This window comes from Dunckerocampus dactyliophorus, chromosome 2 (assembly GCF_027744805.1).
Source record: "Dunckerocampus dactyliophorus isolate RoL2022-P2 chromosome 2, RoL_Ddac_1.1, whole genome shotgun sequence".
In the NCBI taxonomy this organism is placed as follows: Eukaryota; Metazoa; Chordata; class Actinopteri; order Syngnathiformes; family Syngnathidae; genus Dunckerocampus; species Dunckerocampus dactyliophorus.
This window is the reverse complement of record NC_072820.1, coordinates 5,938,005-5,954,141: the sequence shown is the minus strand read 5'-3', so window position 1 is coordinate 5,954,141 and position 16,137 is coordinate 5,938,005. Positions and strand designations below refer to the sequence as shown.

General features: G+C 40.0%; 1 protein-coding gene across 6 annotated transcripts in view; it reads left to right on the top strand.

The window, feature by feature from the left end:
* Positions 1-16,137, top strand: part of LOC129176155 (cAMP-specific 3',5'-cyclic phosphodiesterase 4B-like) — a 61,489-nt gene that overhangs the window by 36,855 nt on the left and 8,497 nt on the right. For 5 of the 6 annotated variants that reach the window (XM_054766627.1, XM_054766626.1, XM_054766630.1 and 2 more), the window contains one exon: positions 10,594-10,706. In XM_054766627.1, the coding sequence (XP_054622602.1) occupies positions 10,594-10,706 (113 nt within the window). Of the gene's footprint in view, positions 1-8,973; positions 10,707-16,137 lie in introns of those variants that run through there. The other variant, XM_054766625.1, reaches the window with a different exon arrangement.

Genomic DNA, 16,137 nt, shown 5'->3' with positions numbered 1-16,137 from the left:
CCGTGACCTGACCTCGATAAGCGGAAGAAGATGGATGAATGTATGTATGGGTTCACCTCAATTTTAAACTCCCAACTCCCTTGTCAGGTTTTTAGTCATCAGAGATTGGAGAACATGCCATTTTATTATCACATTGATAAATCTGATGGTGTCGGAACACTGGAGGTTTACATTTAAGACGAGAATATGGGCAAACTCTTGAAATGTTTTGGACAACTCCTTGACTTGTCACACTTGAGTATGTTGTTTTGAATGCAGTGTCAGTCCCTCCTGTTTCACCATAGAATATGTCATCAGACACTTCTGTGTAAACAAAGAACTCACAGCACACCTGTTGGTGAATAATAGTGATTGTTCCTTTGTGTTCCTTTCTCATTTTCGTCATCTCTTTCACCGGAAAAGGAGACCAGATTTTTCCTGTTTTGCATTTGTTTTTGCAACGAACTGATTGCCCTGCAAGAGTGACAAATGATCCCGTGCACACTTCCCATTGGGTCCGACCGCTTTCTTGAATTCCTGCTAGAAACAGCGGGCTTAGTAAAAGATGGATGCCAGATTGTCGCAGCAAGGGACACAGGCAAGGTCAGAAATCTCCACAGTTTTAGCCACTTAATCAGATGAGTCAGATGTGATATGGGAGAATTTAAATAAACAAAAATCACATGGCCACAGTCACGAGCTGTAAGTGGAGAAGCCTACTTTGTCCGTTGGGGGTGCTTACGCCATTATGCGCCTTCGAGCGTAAGACGACTGAAGCTTCGGTCATGTGAGCTTGCAGTTTTTTCAACGCACACCATATTGACCCTATCACACTCAGTCCCATGAGCCCAGCAGCGAACAAAGGGCTCACTCTTCCCTGACTGATTCCGATTATAGGCTTTGCGCTGTATTTTTCTTTATAAACACAACTCTTGAGGAAAAAGCTTGGTTATGACGTGTTTGGCCGTCACTTGTGATGAATCTGTGCTGCCTATTAGTCACAGATGTTGGGGACTTGGACAGAAGCAGTTATTCATTTGATACCTAACAAGTTGTTGACTGGGGATGAGTAGTTAAAGTTTACACCAGGGGTGTCCAAACTTTTTCCAGCGGGGGGCGCATAGTAAAAAAAAAAAAAAGTGTCATACAGTAGTTGATAGTTTACATTTTGTAAACCAACCCATGTGAATATGCAAAACAATGATATATATTTAAAGAAAAAACAGCCTGCATCTCAGCTTTGTGGTATTGGTGAAAAAGCATATTAGCATTTTTTGCTCTTTCTTCCATTTTTTATTTTTTTTTTCCAAATATTTCAACTTTTCTTCTTGTAAATGTTCTTTTTCTTGTAATATTTTGACCATAATATTTGGACTTTATTCTAGTAACATTATAACCATTTCCCAATATAATTTTTAAAAAATTGCAAATTTGGTTCGTTTCTCACAATTTTACAATTTTTAAAAGGTCTTTTTCCTTTAATATTTCAACTTTATGCTTTAACTTTCTGCTTTAAAATTACATTATTTTTCCACATAGTACTACAGTTTTACTCTTTATGAGAGTAAAATTGTAGTACAACAAATTGTATTAAACTTTTTTTCTTATTATTATGACTTTAGTGTCTTAATATTTTTACTTTATTCTCATTAAATTGCTGCTGTTTTTCCTTTTTTTGGTCAATTTCTTGTTTAATTGTATTTGTAGAATGTGCCGCAGGCCAATAAAATAACAACCATGGGCAGCAAGGCCCCCGGGCTGAAACTTTGGACAGCCCTGGTTTACACGATCCCTTCAGAAATGAATGACAGTCAGCCCTGGCCAAAAAGGGTACCTAAGCACATTGAAAGGACGCTATTAATAATGCACACAACAATTAAATATAGTCTTGAAATTCTACCGGTAATTTAGCATTTTTAAACAGATCGTCTTAAGTCTTACTTTTTAGGACTCAGGATGCACCCTAAAGTATTTGGACTACAATTATAAGATGCACATCCTTTACTTTGAAACTATATGCATGTACATGTGTTGGTAAACTCCATTGCCCTTTTATTATTTTGTTATCTATTCTAGCATACTCAGATTCTGTATGTTTCTTTTTGCATTATGCACAGATGCCTTGCATGTATTTGTCCAATCCTTGTCTCCCTGGCCATCTCACTCCTGTTCAGTCTGCAGCATTTGCTCAAATCCGCGTGTGCAGCAAGAATCCGTTTCAGGTTTTCCAGGCTCACAGCCAAAGGAGAGGATCCTGAGGGCTGGAAGCTGCAGCTTGGATAAGTATTTGAATTATTTCATTGACGTCAGCAGAGTCATAAACCTTGTTGCAGCCCATCCCTCAAGCTATCCCGTGCCAACAAAGCTCCATGGCGCATTGTTAGAGAGTCGTCAAACAGGCCTTGATGAGGTGTGTGTGTGCGTGCCTGTGTATGCATGTGCATGTTTGTATTACAACTTAAGTCTTTTGTTTTGATAACTGAGAAGATTAGTACCCCGTCAAAATTCTGTTATTTTGTAAGAGAAGACATATAGAGATGAAGTAGTTTCGGTAATGATCTAGCTTTCACTGAAATATGCAAAAATTATATTATGTACTGTATGAACATATTATACAACTCATGGAAGTGTAGGACAGGGCTATAAGATATATCTGCTACTGACAGCTAGTGATTTTATGATCACATCTCCCGTGTTAACAATGTTTTTTCTTCTATAACAGTGTCAACATGAAAGCAGAGTTTAGCATTTACAATGAAATAAACCAAATACACTGCATTTGGTCAGTACAGAGGTGGGTTACATGCCCACCAAGGCCTAATATTACTCTATGATTTAAAGAATAAAGCGCCGATGACTTCTAAATGATTATCTGTTTGTTTACAATGGGGAAAAAATGCTTAGTTTTTCATGCATCATGCCCTTCTACCAAGTTTTATAAAAATGTATTCAGAGCTGTGTTCATCTGATAGATGTGTTCATCTGATAAGATTTTTGAGGAACCTAAGGGAAATTAACAACCAACCAACAAACATGGGTTAGAACATCCTATGCCGATGTGCGTCTTCACATGTGCGTCTTCACATGCCAAAGTTACAGTAAAGGGTCCCTGACATGATTCATCAACTTTGCTTAAATATGTTATATATTGTTTGTAATTATGTTCTGTATTGTTAGATTTTTAAATTCTCAAAATGTAAATGTAATTAGTTAGTTGATTGCGCCAGCCATGACGAGCTAGCTCACAGCTCAGCCTCCTTTCCGGAAGTGATGTCATCGGGTTAACGCCTCTCAGCTAAAGCAGAGTAAACAAACGCTTCTCGAGGTAGATCGTCGACCTGGTTCAGTGTATTTTTCATCAAAACAGTAGTTGTGCCAAAATGTTGTGTTGCTGCTGGATGTTCACAGTATTCACGTGATACTGTAAGTTTGTTTTCTTTTCCAAAAGATGAAGGTTTAATACAAAAATGGATGAAGCAAGTACAAAGAACGAGAGACAGCTAGACGCCCAACTTGAGTTCTGTCCTTTGCAGTGATCATTTTACTGACGACTGCTTCGAAGGAACACCTTTACAAGACGCATTTGGCTTAAAAGTACAGTGTAAACGCATTTTGAAAAAGGATGCTATTCCGCCGGTACACAGGAAAAAAAACAAGACAACGAAGAACGACCACTACCTCAAAGTTGGCACAAGGGAGTAAGTCATGTCTTGTTTACATAATGTCTTCTTAACACTATTCCACGATAGTGACAAAACTGCAAAGCATTATACACGTTATATAAATAACTTTTGACAGCGATATGTTTAATGTGGGTGGCGATGGCGAACATTAATCTACGACGAGAGGCCACATGTATAGCTATTAAACAGGTTATAAAAAAACCCTTTACGCTCATTAAGAAGCCGATTTAAAACAATAACTGAAGGATAAGCAACTTGAGTAATTTACGCTTACCACTCTGTGTTTTGAAGGCGTCCAATCTTCATCTCCATGTCTTAAGGCTTAAGTCCATGTTCTGGAAGTTCTCTATTTCATCTCCAAATGTTTCTTCCTCCTCGCAAACGATTGACACATCGCTCAAATCTTCACTGTAAACATCCTCTGACGTTTCAGAGTTTGATATGTTGAAGTTTGATGTTTTTTTTCCCTCCTCGCGGAATGTTTGCAGAACATTTGGTCCAAATAGCACGCAAAATGTTTTCTACTGCAACGGTAAAGAAGTCCCACTTGATCAACGCCATGATTGTTTACAAGTAAGCCCAGGTGAGGCGTGCAGCATGTCACAGAAAAAGAGCGCTTGATTTGCTTACCTTAGCCTATTAACACACCACAGTATGGGTATTCTCTCCTCATTGCACTGTTATCGGAACATGCCATGTCACGGAACATGCTATGTCATAATTCCTCAAATCGGTCCAATAATTATCACGCACCTCTAGTTTTTAACCTTTTTTTTCTTAGTTTACACTTGAATACCAGTTATGAATGATAAAAAAATTACTTCAAATTTCCTCCACAGTTAATAAAGCATTTATGATGGTGACAGTTTGAACTGGGAATGAGTTAGTATTCATTCGCTTCAGTTTTAATTCCGATGGAGAAATCGTTTTGAAATAAAAATAGGGCTAAAGTATGTGAAATAGGCTGTGAGGCCTTTATGTTCTGTGTATTGCACTGCACACTGAGTTAACCGTTCATTTCTAGATAAATATTCTTTTGCATTTTGTTTGCATAAACATTTGGTTGAACAAAGTGTATTTCAGTACTGTTTTTTTTAGTGTCTTCCTCTTTTCTGATTTTTTTTTTTTCCTTCTGACAACAATCTGACGTACATATGTTCCAATAAGAAGATGATTCACTCCACAATACCCCTTTTGTGTCTCACCTCCACATGCAGTGTCAAGTCAAATGCAAGCAACAGAACATTCTTGCACATATCAGTGTCAGATTGTGCGCACAGCACAGTCATGAGGTCACAACGACGATTGTGTGTTTGCGCACATGTTGATTGCTCGGAGGTAACTGCGGTGGACATATTTCCTGACAAGTCATATTAGTATGAGTGAACTCAATTTAAGCCACATTAGTCACAACATCCAAGTCAGCTTCACAATAAAAAAACATTGCTCAACTTAATGTCGGCCTTGAATACAGCTTACGCACAGAGATACAGTGGTATGAAAAAGTGTTTTCCCCCGTTTTCAGCCGCTACAGCAGGGGTACCCGGAACCCTAAAGATCTATCGCTGACTATAAACATAGATAATATACTGTATATATTTAGTATATTTACAAATATGTGTATTTATGTACTTATGTATTTTTATGTACTTATGTATTTATGTGTGCACACACTTTTTCAGCATACAAGTTATAAGTCAAAATGATCTTTTCGCTTACTATAAAACAGAAAAACATAGAGCATATATATATATAATCTAACCGGTAAACTTTGAAACTACAGTACTAAATACCAATGATTAGTATTTCACATTCACAGTTTACAGGTAATCAAAATAGTTGATATCATTCAATAATTCCCAATGCAGTTCAGTTCAGTAAAGTTCAGTCGAGTTAGCATTTGCTGTCAAACATTACAGATATACAAGAAATGAAAATTATTGCGTAAAAAGAAGCACAGCCGAACTCAAGGCAACATATTGAAAAGCAATGGGCACATTTTTCAGTTAATCATGAAATAATAGTTTAACAAACAAAAGTGTAGAAAACACACATTTCTATAGTGGAGTTCAGGACGCTGATTTTTTTCTACATAACTAGCCATTGCAATAATGATAATTTTTGCTATAGATACAGGCATCTTAACACTGAGTTAGTTTATCCGTAATATGAATAATAGAGATGAAAGTTGCATTTATGACGTGGTTAACACATGTGATCGACCCACACTACCCGGTCGATTGCGATCGACACAATGGACACCCCATTGTTATGATGTCATACGGACCAATGCCAGGGACGCGTGTCAACTTACAGTAGCTAGTTTTGTCTGTAAGATGTTTAGTCCTGAACAGGGTATGAAACATCACTAAATCTCATGAGAAAGTCAATTGGAAGCACTCGGTTGCAGAACTGCTCTAAGCGAAAACGAAAATTTGATTGGCTGGTAGTGTCACAAGTTGCCCGGAAGATAAGGTGACAACAGAAATGCATGTGAATGACTTTTTCATCCGTTTGCATTTGCTCTCAGGGCATTTTCCAGGTTAGTTTCCATGACATTTGACCTTTTTTCCTCCATATTGCATGTTTTTCATGACTGAAAAATCGATCAATCATTTTTCAGGTTTTCCAAAAAAACACCCCAAAGCCACGCCTCTACTCCAAATGGTTAAATGATAGCTTCACATTTACTTTAGGTGTGATTTATTTTTGCGATTTTGCCCCAAAAAAATCCCGGAATGGAGTCACATCAAGTTTATGCGTTAAACCTGTAACAGTTCCTCCTAACCAGATATTACTGCTGGTTATGTGTCATTGCACAAGTAGTTTTATATTCCCTTATATAACACTCTCGCATTAAAGTAATCGTCTTCTCCTGTTGCTGCTGGCTGAAATTCTTCACAAGGTGGTATAATGGATAAGGCAGTGCAGTTTTGCAAACCACACTTCAGCCAGACAGCCTAGGAAACAGGTTTGGGGGGTAGATTGAGAGCACAGAGAGGGGCAGTGTGAGGTGGATGAGAGCGGAAGGTGTCTCGGCCAGGAATGGAATTGGGGGGGATGTTTTAGCCCAGCTCGTGTTGTTAGTGATGTTGATGGTGCTCACAGAGGCTGGTTTGTGGGCCTATAGGGGAGAGTGGAGAGGCAGACAGAGTGTGTCTGCACACTGAGGTCTGTTGTCCTCATAGCGGCCGCCTGCATATGGCCAAGGCATTAGGACACGCAGATGAGAAGAGAAAAAAAAGGCCTCCATTGAAAAAAAACATGCTGGAAAAGTACCCCACACTGTATCTGGAAGTAGGTTTCTCGGGCTGAAAGTGCGTCACACCACTTTTGACTGGTGACAGTGAGATATGTCAGTGCATGCAGCTCTGCATTAACTAAAGGTGATGACGGTTGAAGCATTTCCATGTAGCACCGCATTGGGAAAGAATTTGCACATAAGCCCAAAATCATTTAGGCAAATTTTAATTTAAGATGTTGCATTAAGATATTTTCATTAAAAAAAAATTTAATCAGGGGTGTCCAAACTTTTTCCACTGACGGCCGCATACTGAAAAATGAAAGGATGGGAGGGCCACTTTGTTATTTTGCAACACATGTAGATATGCTAAGATGTTACAGTATACAGTATATATTTCAAGAAAAAACTGCATTGCAGCTTTGTAATATAGGTGAAAAGGTGTATTATTTGCTCTTTTTCCCCATTTTTTTTGTTTTTTTTCTGACATTTTCTTTGTATAAATGATTCATACATTTTCTTCTCGTAATATTATAACTTTATTCCCATATTTTGATTTTATTCCCATAAAATAAATTTAATTAATTTAGTTTAATTTAAGAAGTTGAATAACTTTAATTTAATTTAATAATATTCCAAAAATTACAACTTAATTTTTTCCCTCATAATATTAGAACTTAAAAACATATTTTTGCTTGAATATTTCAACTCTTTTCTACTAAAATAGTATTCTCGTAAACTTGCGACTTTTTTCTTGTCAGAATACCACTTTTTTTTCTTAATATTTTGACTTTATTCTTGTAAAATTACAGCTGTTTTTCCCATTTTTGCAGTTTTTTTTTTCATTTTCCAACTATTTCAACATTCTTCTTGTAAATTTTCTTCTTGTAATATTATGTCTTTATTCCCATAATATTTTGACTTTATTCCCATAAAATAAGTTTTTCCCAATATTCCGAAAATTACAACTATATCTCATAACATATCTCTTTCTTTTCTTGAATGAACGGAATGAACAGAATAAGATTTTCATTGCATGGTATAACTGCTGTTTTACCATGCACATGACAATAAAACTCTCTTGAATCTTGAATCTCTTGAATCTTGAATAAGTTTGTCATAATTCTCTTTTGACTTTACTTTGAAAAAAGTAAAGTTAAACTTTAAGCTACTAAAGTGATGGTTTTTTTTCTCATAATATTACGTTATTCTCGTCAAATTCTGACTTTTTCTCGTTAGATTACTTTTTTCTCTGAATATTGTGACTTTATTCTTGTGAGATTGCCGCTGATTTTTCCATTTTTGCTGTTGTTTTTTTTTAATTAAAATGTTTTTTTGTAAAATTATATTTTCAGAATGTGTCGTGGCGAGCCGCAAAATGCCTCCGGGCCGCCCTTTAGACACCCCTGTTTTACATGTATAGTTACCAGGAGCCAAATGGCGTGAAATAGTATTTTCCTAATTGCTTGAGTCATTTCCAACCAGAAGATACCCAGTCAACAAATATATTTTCCTTTATACTAAGAGGTGGAGGGCATGAATAATTTAACGATATCATACCATCCACAGCGATGGTGGTATTTTACTTATTTCACATGATAGAAAAATGTGAGTGCGAGTGACACATGTACAGTCTGTACAGTACCTACTGACACGCATGCTCTCGTGCGCACAGAAAACACCCATGCTGCAACATGCCTGAGTAAGAGCAGCCCCATGTCAGCCTCCGGTATCACGCGTCATATCACCTAGCAAGTGCCTCAGCTCACACTTCTCCTTCTGAATGTGTGAACTTCTGCATGGTTCTGGGTTCACCTGGGTGAACGTTTTGCAGTCATTACATAAACAACTATTTCTTCCGCAGTTTTTAGACTCATTTTCAAAATCGCCTGAGTCTTATTTGCAGCGTGGATGAGCCAAGCCTTTCATTTTTCTTGACTACCTTGTTTAACGGTCTGTCTCTGTATACCCTAACTGAAGGGAACTGGAGCAGGATGTGGTCGCACCTTCTTGGCAGCAGACAGACCAAGACTGCCGCACATTGATGTATACCGAGTTTCAACAGCTTACTGCCTTGTGCATAAATTGCTTTGATGCTGCACTTTTCCGCTCTCTGCTCCTGACGCTTTTACAAGTATGACTCGGATGCCAGGGATTCTTGGGAATAGTTTTGGGCCACAAAGCTTGGTGACCAGTAGGTTGTAACCTGGCGCTCCCACTCGGAGCTCAAGTAAGGCAAAAATAGTTGCGACCTCAGAACGAGAGCTCTGAGTTTTTAAAACTTCTCAAATCTAACCATTAACTCTCCTTTGCAATGCATTTCAATGGTGGAAGGTTTCTTCAGCAGCACATGTGTGCAATGGGATTTCATTGAAGGTTTTTGTTCAACGCAGCCGTTGAGAGCCTGTATACCAGTCAGTGCTTTGAAGTGCTTTGATCTACCATATTGACGTAAAATGGGGAGCAGCACGCTGACTGTCTTGTTGTGCTAAGCAGATGGAGTAAATTTATTCCATGTGTGACGCTTATGAGGTCGACGGGTCTTTTTCAAGGAAAAAGGAAGGTGGGGAGATCCAGATGTGTACAGCGTCAACTGCTCCCTGGCGCAAATTTGTTGAATCAACATTCTCCTCGGTTTATATGTGCATGCTATTTAATTTGCTTCCTCGCACATCATCATCTAAGTCATTCTCATGCGTCGGTATTTTCCTTCTAAAATTTGGACACCTCCCACATGAATGGCACCTTTGATTGTGCTTTTGCAGCCACTTTGCCATTCATTAATTCCGCTCCATGTTTTATGTGAGTTCAGGGTCAAGTAGGAAGTGCTTTGGTTTCTTTGGCACATGGCTTGGTCCTGGTTTGGCCTTCCCCCAACATGAGAGTCAAAGTTGGCGTCTTGTGTTACTTGTGCAAACACGCATTGATGTCTGATATAATCCCCTCCACCCCCTTTCTCCGTGAGGTTCAAAGAGGAGAGAGGTATTTTGTGAAGCGGGGTGGTGTGATGGGAGTTCCTGCTGCAGTTCATCTGAGTTTAAATGACGGAGACGTCTGAAGTTGAAGCAGCTGTCTTTTCAGCGGTGACAATGTGCATCAAACCACTTGAAGTACTTGTGCAATACATTCTGCTTAAAGCAGGCCAACAACATCAGGTTTTGCTTCAAGCATTCCAACACTGCACCTGTGTGTGCAAATCATTTGTGTGTGTTAACATTGGCCGGCTGGGTTGTAGAGGTGGGCACGATACACGGACAGCAGGAGGCAGCAAACTGCCTGGTTTGCATGCGACTCTATTTGTTGACTGGCACTGTGAGGTGACTGAGAGCCTCAGAACCGGTGGGGGAAAGAGACAGAGTGGGAGGGGGTTTGCAGAGCCTACGAGTGCGAGGCTAAGCAGGCGGTATGGAGAGAAAGGGGCTACAGAGAGAGAGTCAGCAAATGGTAACTGTAGCCTCAGTTTGTCTGAGAGTTCGACTACCCTGAACTTTCAGAAGTGCAGCAAGATGAAGGAGCTCTGTGTGCACAACTCCCCATCTTCCTCTGCATCTCCTGGGTGTTCGGCGGGCCAGTCCACCAGACGATCAAGCCATTCCGGGACTCTTGGACCTCAATGCATGGTGCCAGGGGGCTCCAGCATGGATTTAGATCCTCTGGGGCCTGACTACGTGTCCATGTGTCTGTTGGCAGATGAGTCCTACCAGAAACTTGCTATGGAGACCATGGAAGAGCTGGACTGGTGTCTGGACCAGTTGGAGACCATCCAGACCTACCGCTCTGTCAGTGACATGGCATCCAACAAGGTACAATTTTTATGTTTTCTGCTGATGATGTTGTTTCTTTTCAAACAATCAATGTGCAAGTCAAGTGTCAAGAAATGACGAGAACAAGACACGTCAGTGTTGCTGCCAACTGTGTATCACCGATGCTGTTGTGGTTTGCGTGTCTTAAGTTGAGCCATTATCACATTAATCATAATGCAGACTGCATTCAATGCCATTGTCGTCCTACAGATCCCAGATTTTCTCTGAACACATTTCAGCATGCAACATGTCTCTTAATTGTAGTTAATCAATAAGTACGCGTCAGTGTCACAATGTCAAACCAAACTCTGTGCAGCATTGTGTAATGTGCACAATGTCAATACATTTGCACAATGTTTGCACAACTTACATAATTTTTTTGCACTTACCAGTAGCAGAACCGTTTCCCTTTGGTCGCACAAGTGACGTCTGAGTTCCTTTTTCCTGTTTTTTTACCAAACTCAATTGTGACCCAGTCTGTTGTTGTGTTGAGGTCAGTGTGACATTAGTCCACTTTTTGATGATGTCGTCATTAAGGGCCACAATCAACTTACCAGTTGGTTAGTTTAAGATTAACAGCCCACGCCTGAAACTCTGAATGTCAAATTAGATAAATTTTCCCTATTTTATCCACAATTCCTTCTAACTGCCTTTTTTTAAACCACAAACTGAAAGGTTTATTCTCACATTGTTGTTGCTTATTACCAGTGGTCTGGAAAAGGCCACTGGTTTACACGATTGTCTTGGCAGTTTGGCGACTTCAATTTAAATTGAATTCTACAGTCAGATGCATACTCACAGACTCTTATCATCATCACTTATGTCCATGTTGTTCACAATTGGCATGCACCTCAATGTTTGCTAATTAGTTTTTATAAAATGAGTTTTTTATAAAGATGACGATATGTCAAGGCCATCCTTGCAAAAAACATACCATATATCTCCAGATCACAATGGTAAACCTTATTTTAGGGGCTGATGTGAAGTTAGGGATTAGTTGTCTTCAGTCTGTGGGGATTATTTCACATCAATGAGCAGTTAAAAAGTTCAATTATCTGTACAGTATAGCTTGAAAAGTACTTACACATATTCAATGTTGGTGGTCCCCCCTTCCCTTTAATTTAATGTATGCAGATCTCTGTGTTTATTTGATTTCTGTAAACCTAAACCGAGTCCACACTGGCAATTATTACTCAGCCCCCACACAGACAGAGGAGACAGTGTGGCGGCATTACAGTACATTCTAAACATTCGGGGTGATGTTGACCATTTCCGACTATACACTATGGTTCGTTGAGAAGGGCTGCTGACTGTGACCGTGACACCGGTTTCCTGTCTCTGTATTTCCTCTGCTCTCTCTGCCCCCGCTCCATTCCCTGGTTAGCAGACGACAATGGATGGCGCTCTGACTTGATGGCCAAGGTTTACAGACAACCACGTCACTGGAACTGTGAAGACAAAGAGCCCGTGCTTTGCAGGCGCTCGGCAGTATGTCTAATTGGTCAGGCAGGCTGGGAACATGAGTCCCACATGACCCAGCCACATCACTAAGCAGTGTTGCAATGTTTTTTGGAGAATGATTTTTAGTTTTTAAAGATGGTTCCTGTGCTACTGTGGAAAAATCTTTTATTGGTTCCAACATACAAAGCGAGAAGATGTAATTAAACCCAGAATCAGACCCAGGGTGTCTCTACTTTCACTATTCAAGGACACAGGTGTATCCGGGGGGTCTGGGACCACACACCCAGTTGACCGCCAGCCTGGTCGTTGTGACCTCAGGATGGGGAACTGCCTCCCTGTCGCTCACTATCATTAGCCTCGCCACACTTCCACACTGATGCTGGTGACGGCCTTACACAAACACTGCCATCTGAAGTCAGTGAGCGGAGTTTCGCGCTCTGCGGGTTGACATACGAGCGAGTAGGAAACTTTAATTCACGTGCGGTCACTTGGTCTTTGAAGTGTTGCCGTCTTCAGACGAGAGGGGAAAAAAATGACAAAATGATTAAAACAGATGTAGTTGCGGTGGGGGAATGGACATGAAATTATAGTCTTGTGATTCTGTGCGACTGAAAGAGTGACCAGAACATCAGACATGCTGCAGTAGTCATCTCATTGAACTTATTTTTTGTCTTGTGACATTCTTTCTTACGGTTGCAGAGTGCTTGCCAAGAAATCTCGGCCTCCGGTCAGGAAACTGGGCAAAATCCAATATGTGTTGACACAGTAAACAGACATAAATGGGACGGAGGTTCATTTGCTCATCCTGGGCTTTGTAACATTGCAAAGTTGTGGTTTTGCAATGCCGTCAGTCAAGGCGAAAGCATGCTGCAAGACCTGTGACAACTTTTAAACACTGATTGCTGAAGAGACACATGCATGGAATTTTCCCCAAGAGCACGTCAGCAAGGGGTGATTAACTTTTTTTTATAAGGCTTCCCAATAATGTACTCAGGTATGCTACATATTTGCAACCTCGGGCCATGTTAGGAGGGCATGTATCAGTAAATGATCTCAGTCATCCAAGAAGTAAAAGAGGAAGTAGGTGGAGACACTTCGTTTGCCCCATGGTGGTGGGCGGAGCCATCTACCTCCTGTTAGACAGTGTAGGCCAGTCAGTCAAGCCATCTTATCACTGTACTCTCTGCATCCCTATAAGAAGAGAGGTCAGAGAGAAAGTACCGGTAATTAGACTCAACTTTTGTACAGATTTCCCCCCATTAGTTTGAAATTTCTTTCTTGCCTTGCTTTGAATTTTGCCACGTGACAATGGGACTATGTTGCTGTGAAACAGAGAGGACAAATTTCGGGATGCTAACTAGTTGGAATAAGGTGAGATCTGAATTGTGCTTTGATGTGCAGATTTTTACTTGGAATGCCGTCGTTTATTTAATCTTTGATCATTCAGTTGTCAATTAAATTAGGATGACTATTGTTAAAATAGTTACATCTTTAATTGATCAGTGGGGAGTACACATTTTAAGTAACCTCCTCTCTTCAGCAGACTGTAATGTCACCCCGCTGTGTATGCTGACTGTTAGCTAAACTATACAGCCTGACATGTGGCTCAGCGCCTGAATGGTTTCCTAGAGATCACTTAAATTCACACCATCCCACTGCTTTAAAGAATCACTCAGAAGCCCTTTCAGATAGAATAAAGCCGCCCAATTCCAGGCTCCAACTTTTTCCTTTGATTTTCATGGACTGCCTCTGGCAGTCTGGGTATAAGTGCAGCCAGCCAAGGCTTTGAAAGTGTTTTTCCAAGTTTGAGAGTAAAGTAGATGTTTGCCGCTTGCGTGACAGCAATTAGACAGCTGTTGTGAAGTGAAAAAATCCACTTTAATGGGAAAATAAAAGATCACATTTTAAGGACTAAGGATGGAAATGTATAGGCTAATCAATATGTGATATATAATTGCACATTATATGATTAATTAGGATCTTGTGAGATTAAAACGTGGTTTCTCATTCAGAAAAATACTTCTCGTAGACACTACGCCTGGGACAATAATTAATAATTAATTAATTAATTAATTAGCCCTTCTGTCATCCATACAGTGTCTTTGTCTCGGTGGGCATGGCTGCTGGCATACACACAGAGTGCAGAAGAGTGTAACATAGTCAAAACAAGTAGTAAAATTTGTATATTGTCTTATACTTTTTATGTTTTTTCATTGTAAGTCCCTGACATGACTCATCAACTTTGCTTAAATATGTTATAAATTGTTTGTAATTATGCTCTACATAAAGCGAACGGTAAATTCGCTAAAATTACATTTATATTTCATGGCGCCAGTCATGACAAACTAGCTCACAGCTCAGCCTCATTTCCAGAAGTGACGTTATCAGGGTGACACCTCTAAACTAAAGGAGAGTAAACAAATGCTTCTCGTAGATTGCCGACTTGGTTCAGTGGATTTTTCATCAAAATAATACTGTAAGATACTGTAAGTTTGTTTTCTTTTCCAAAAGAGGAAGGTTTAAGACAACAATGGACGAAGCAAGTGCAGAGAACAAGAGACAGATGGACACCCACTTCGAGTTCTGTTCTTTGCAGTGGTCATTTCACTGACGACTGCTTCGAAGGAACACCGTTACAAGAAGAATTTGGCTTAAAAGTACGGTATGAACGCATTTTGAAAAAGGATGCTATTCCGCCGGTACGCAGGAAAAAAACAAGACAAAGAAGAACGACCACTACTTTAAAATCGGCACGTCTTGTTTATATAATGTCTTAAAAAACACTATTCCACAATAGCGACAAGGCTGCACAGCATTATACGTGTTATATAAACATCTTTTCATAGCGAGATGTATACTTTGGGGGGCGGGGATTCATCCTCAATGTGCAGTATAATCAAACAGGCTATAAAAACCCCTTTACGCTCATTAAGACGCCGATTTAAAAGAAGAATTGAAGGATAAGCAACTCCAGAGTAATTTACACTTACCATTCTGTTTTAGAAGGCGACCATCTTCATCTCCATGTCTTAAGGTTTAAGTCCATGTTCTGCAAGTTCTCTATTTCATCTCCAAATGTTCCTTCCTCCTTGAAAACTATTGACGCATCGCTTAAATCTTCGCTATAATCACTGTAAGCATCCTCGGTCTTGTACACGGCGATGTTTGTTCACTTCCGGAAATGAGGCTAAACTGCGAGAGCTAGTTCGTCATCGCTGGCGCCATCAACTATAAATGTAATTTTTTGCGAATTTACCGTTAGCTTTCAAAAATCGAACAATGTCGAACATAATTACAAACAATATATAGCATATTTAGGCAAAGATGATCATGTCAGGGACCCTTTCAAATTAAAGTTAAAAGCTCATCTCGTTCTCGTAAACCCAATCTTATGTATCGAGTGTCTCGTGACACCCCCGTTATTAATGGATTATCTGCATTGCAAAGCAAAAAAAAGTTGTCTCTGTACGTGCCGGAGATGCACTATATCACTGTGTGTGTGTGTGTGTGTGTTTGTGTGTGTGTGAGACTGTGTGTGATGCAATGCAGTTTTTTTAGAATGGGGACCACCATGAGAACAGCAGGGAGGGGAGCACAGGACTCTGTTGCCATGGCGTTCAGGTTGTCGTGCAATTGGTGGTACCCTGGTGGGCTGCAGTCTGAAAGCTCATCTGTTTTGTCTCATCATCTCTGCATCTTGTCTGCGGAATATGCAGCAGTGAGGCGGCACACACACTGTCAAGTGTGTTATAGACTAAACCTAAATAGGAGAGACGCACTCATCTTTAAGCTAAAACTTAACGGTACACCTGGCTGACTGTGAGCCAAGCAGCTCCCCAAAGACTCGCACTGTGGTAAATTAATACCCAGCAATTCCTTACCGTGTGATAAACACTCTGCTGCTTTGAAACCTCACATTGCGCAGTATGCATCAGATCTGTTCTGCATTACTGAGCCGAGGGTAGCGATT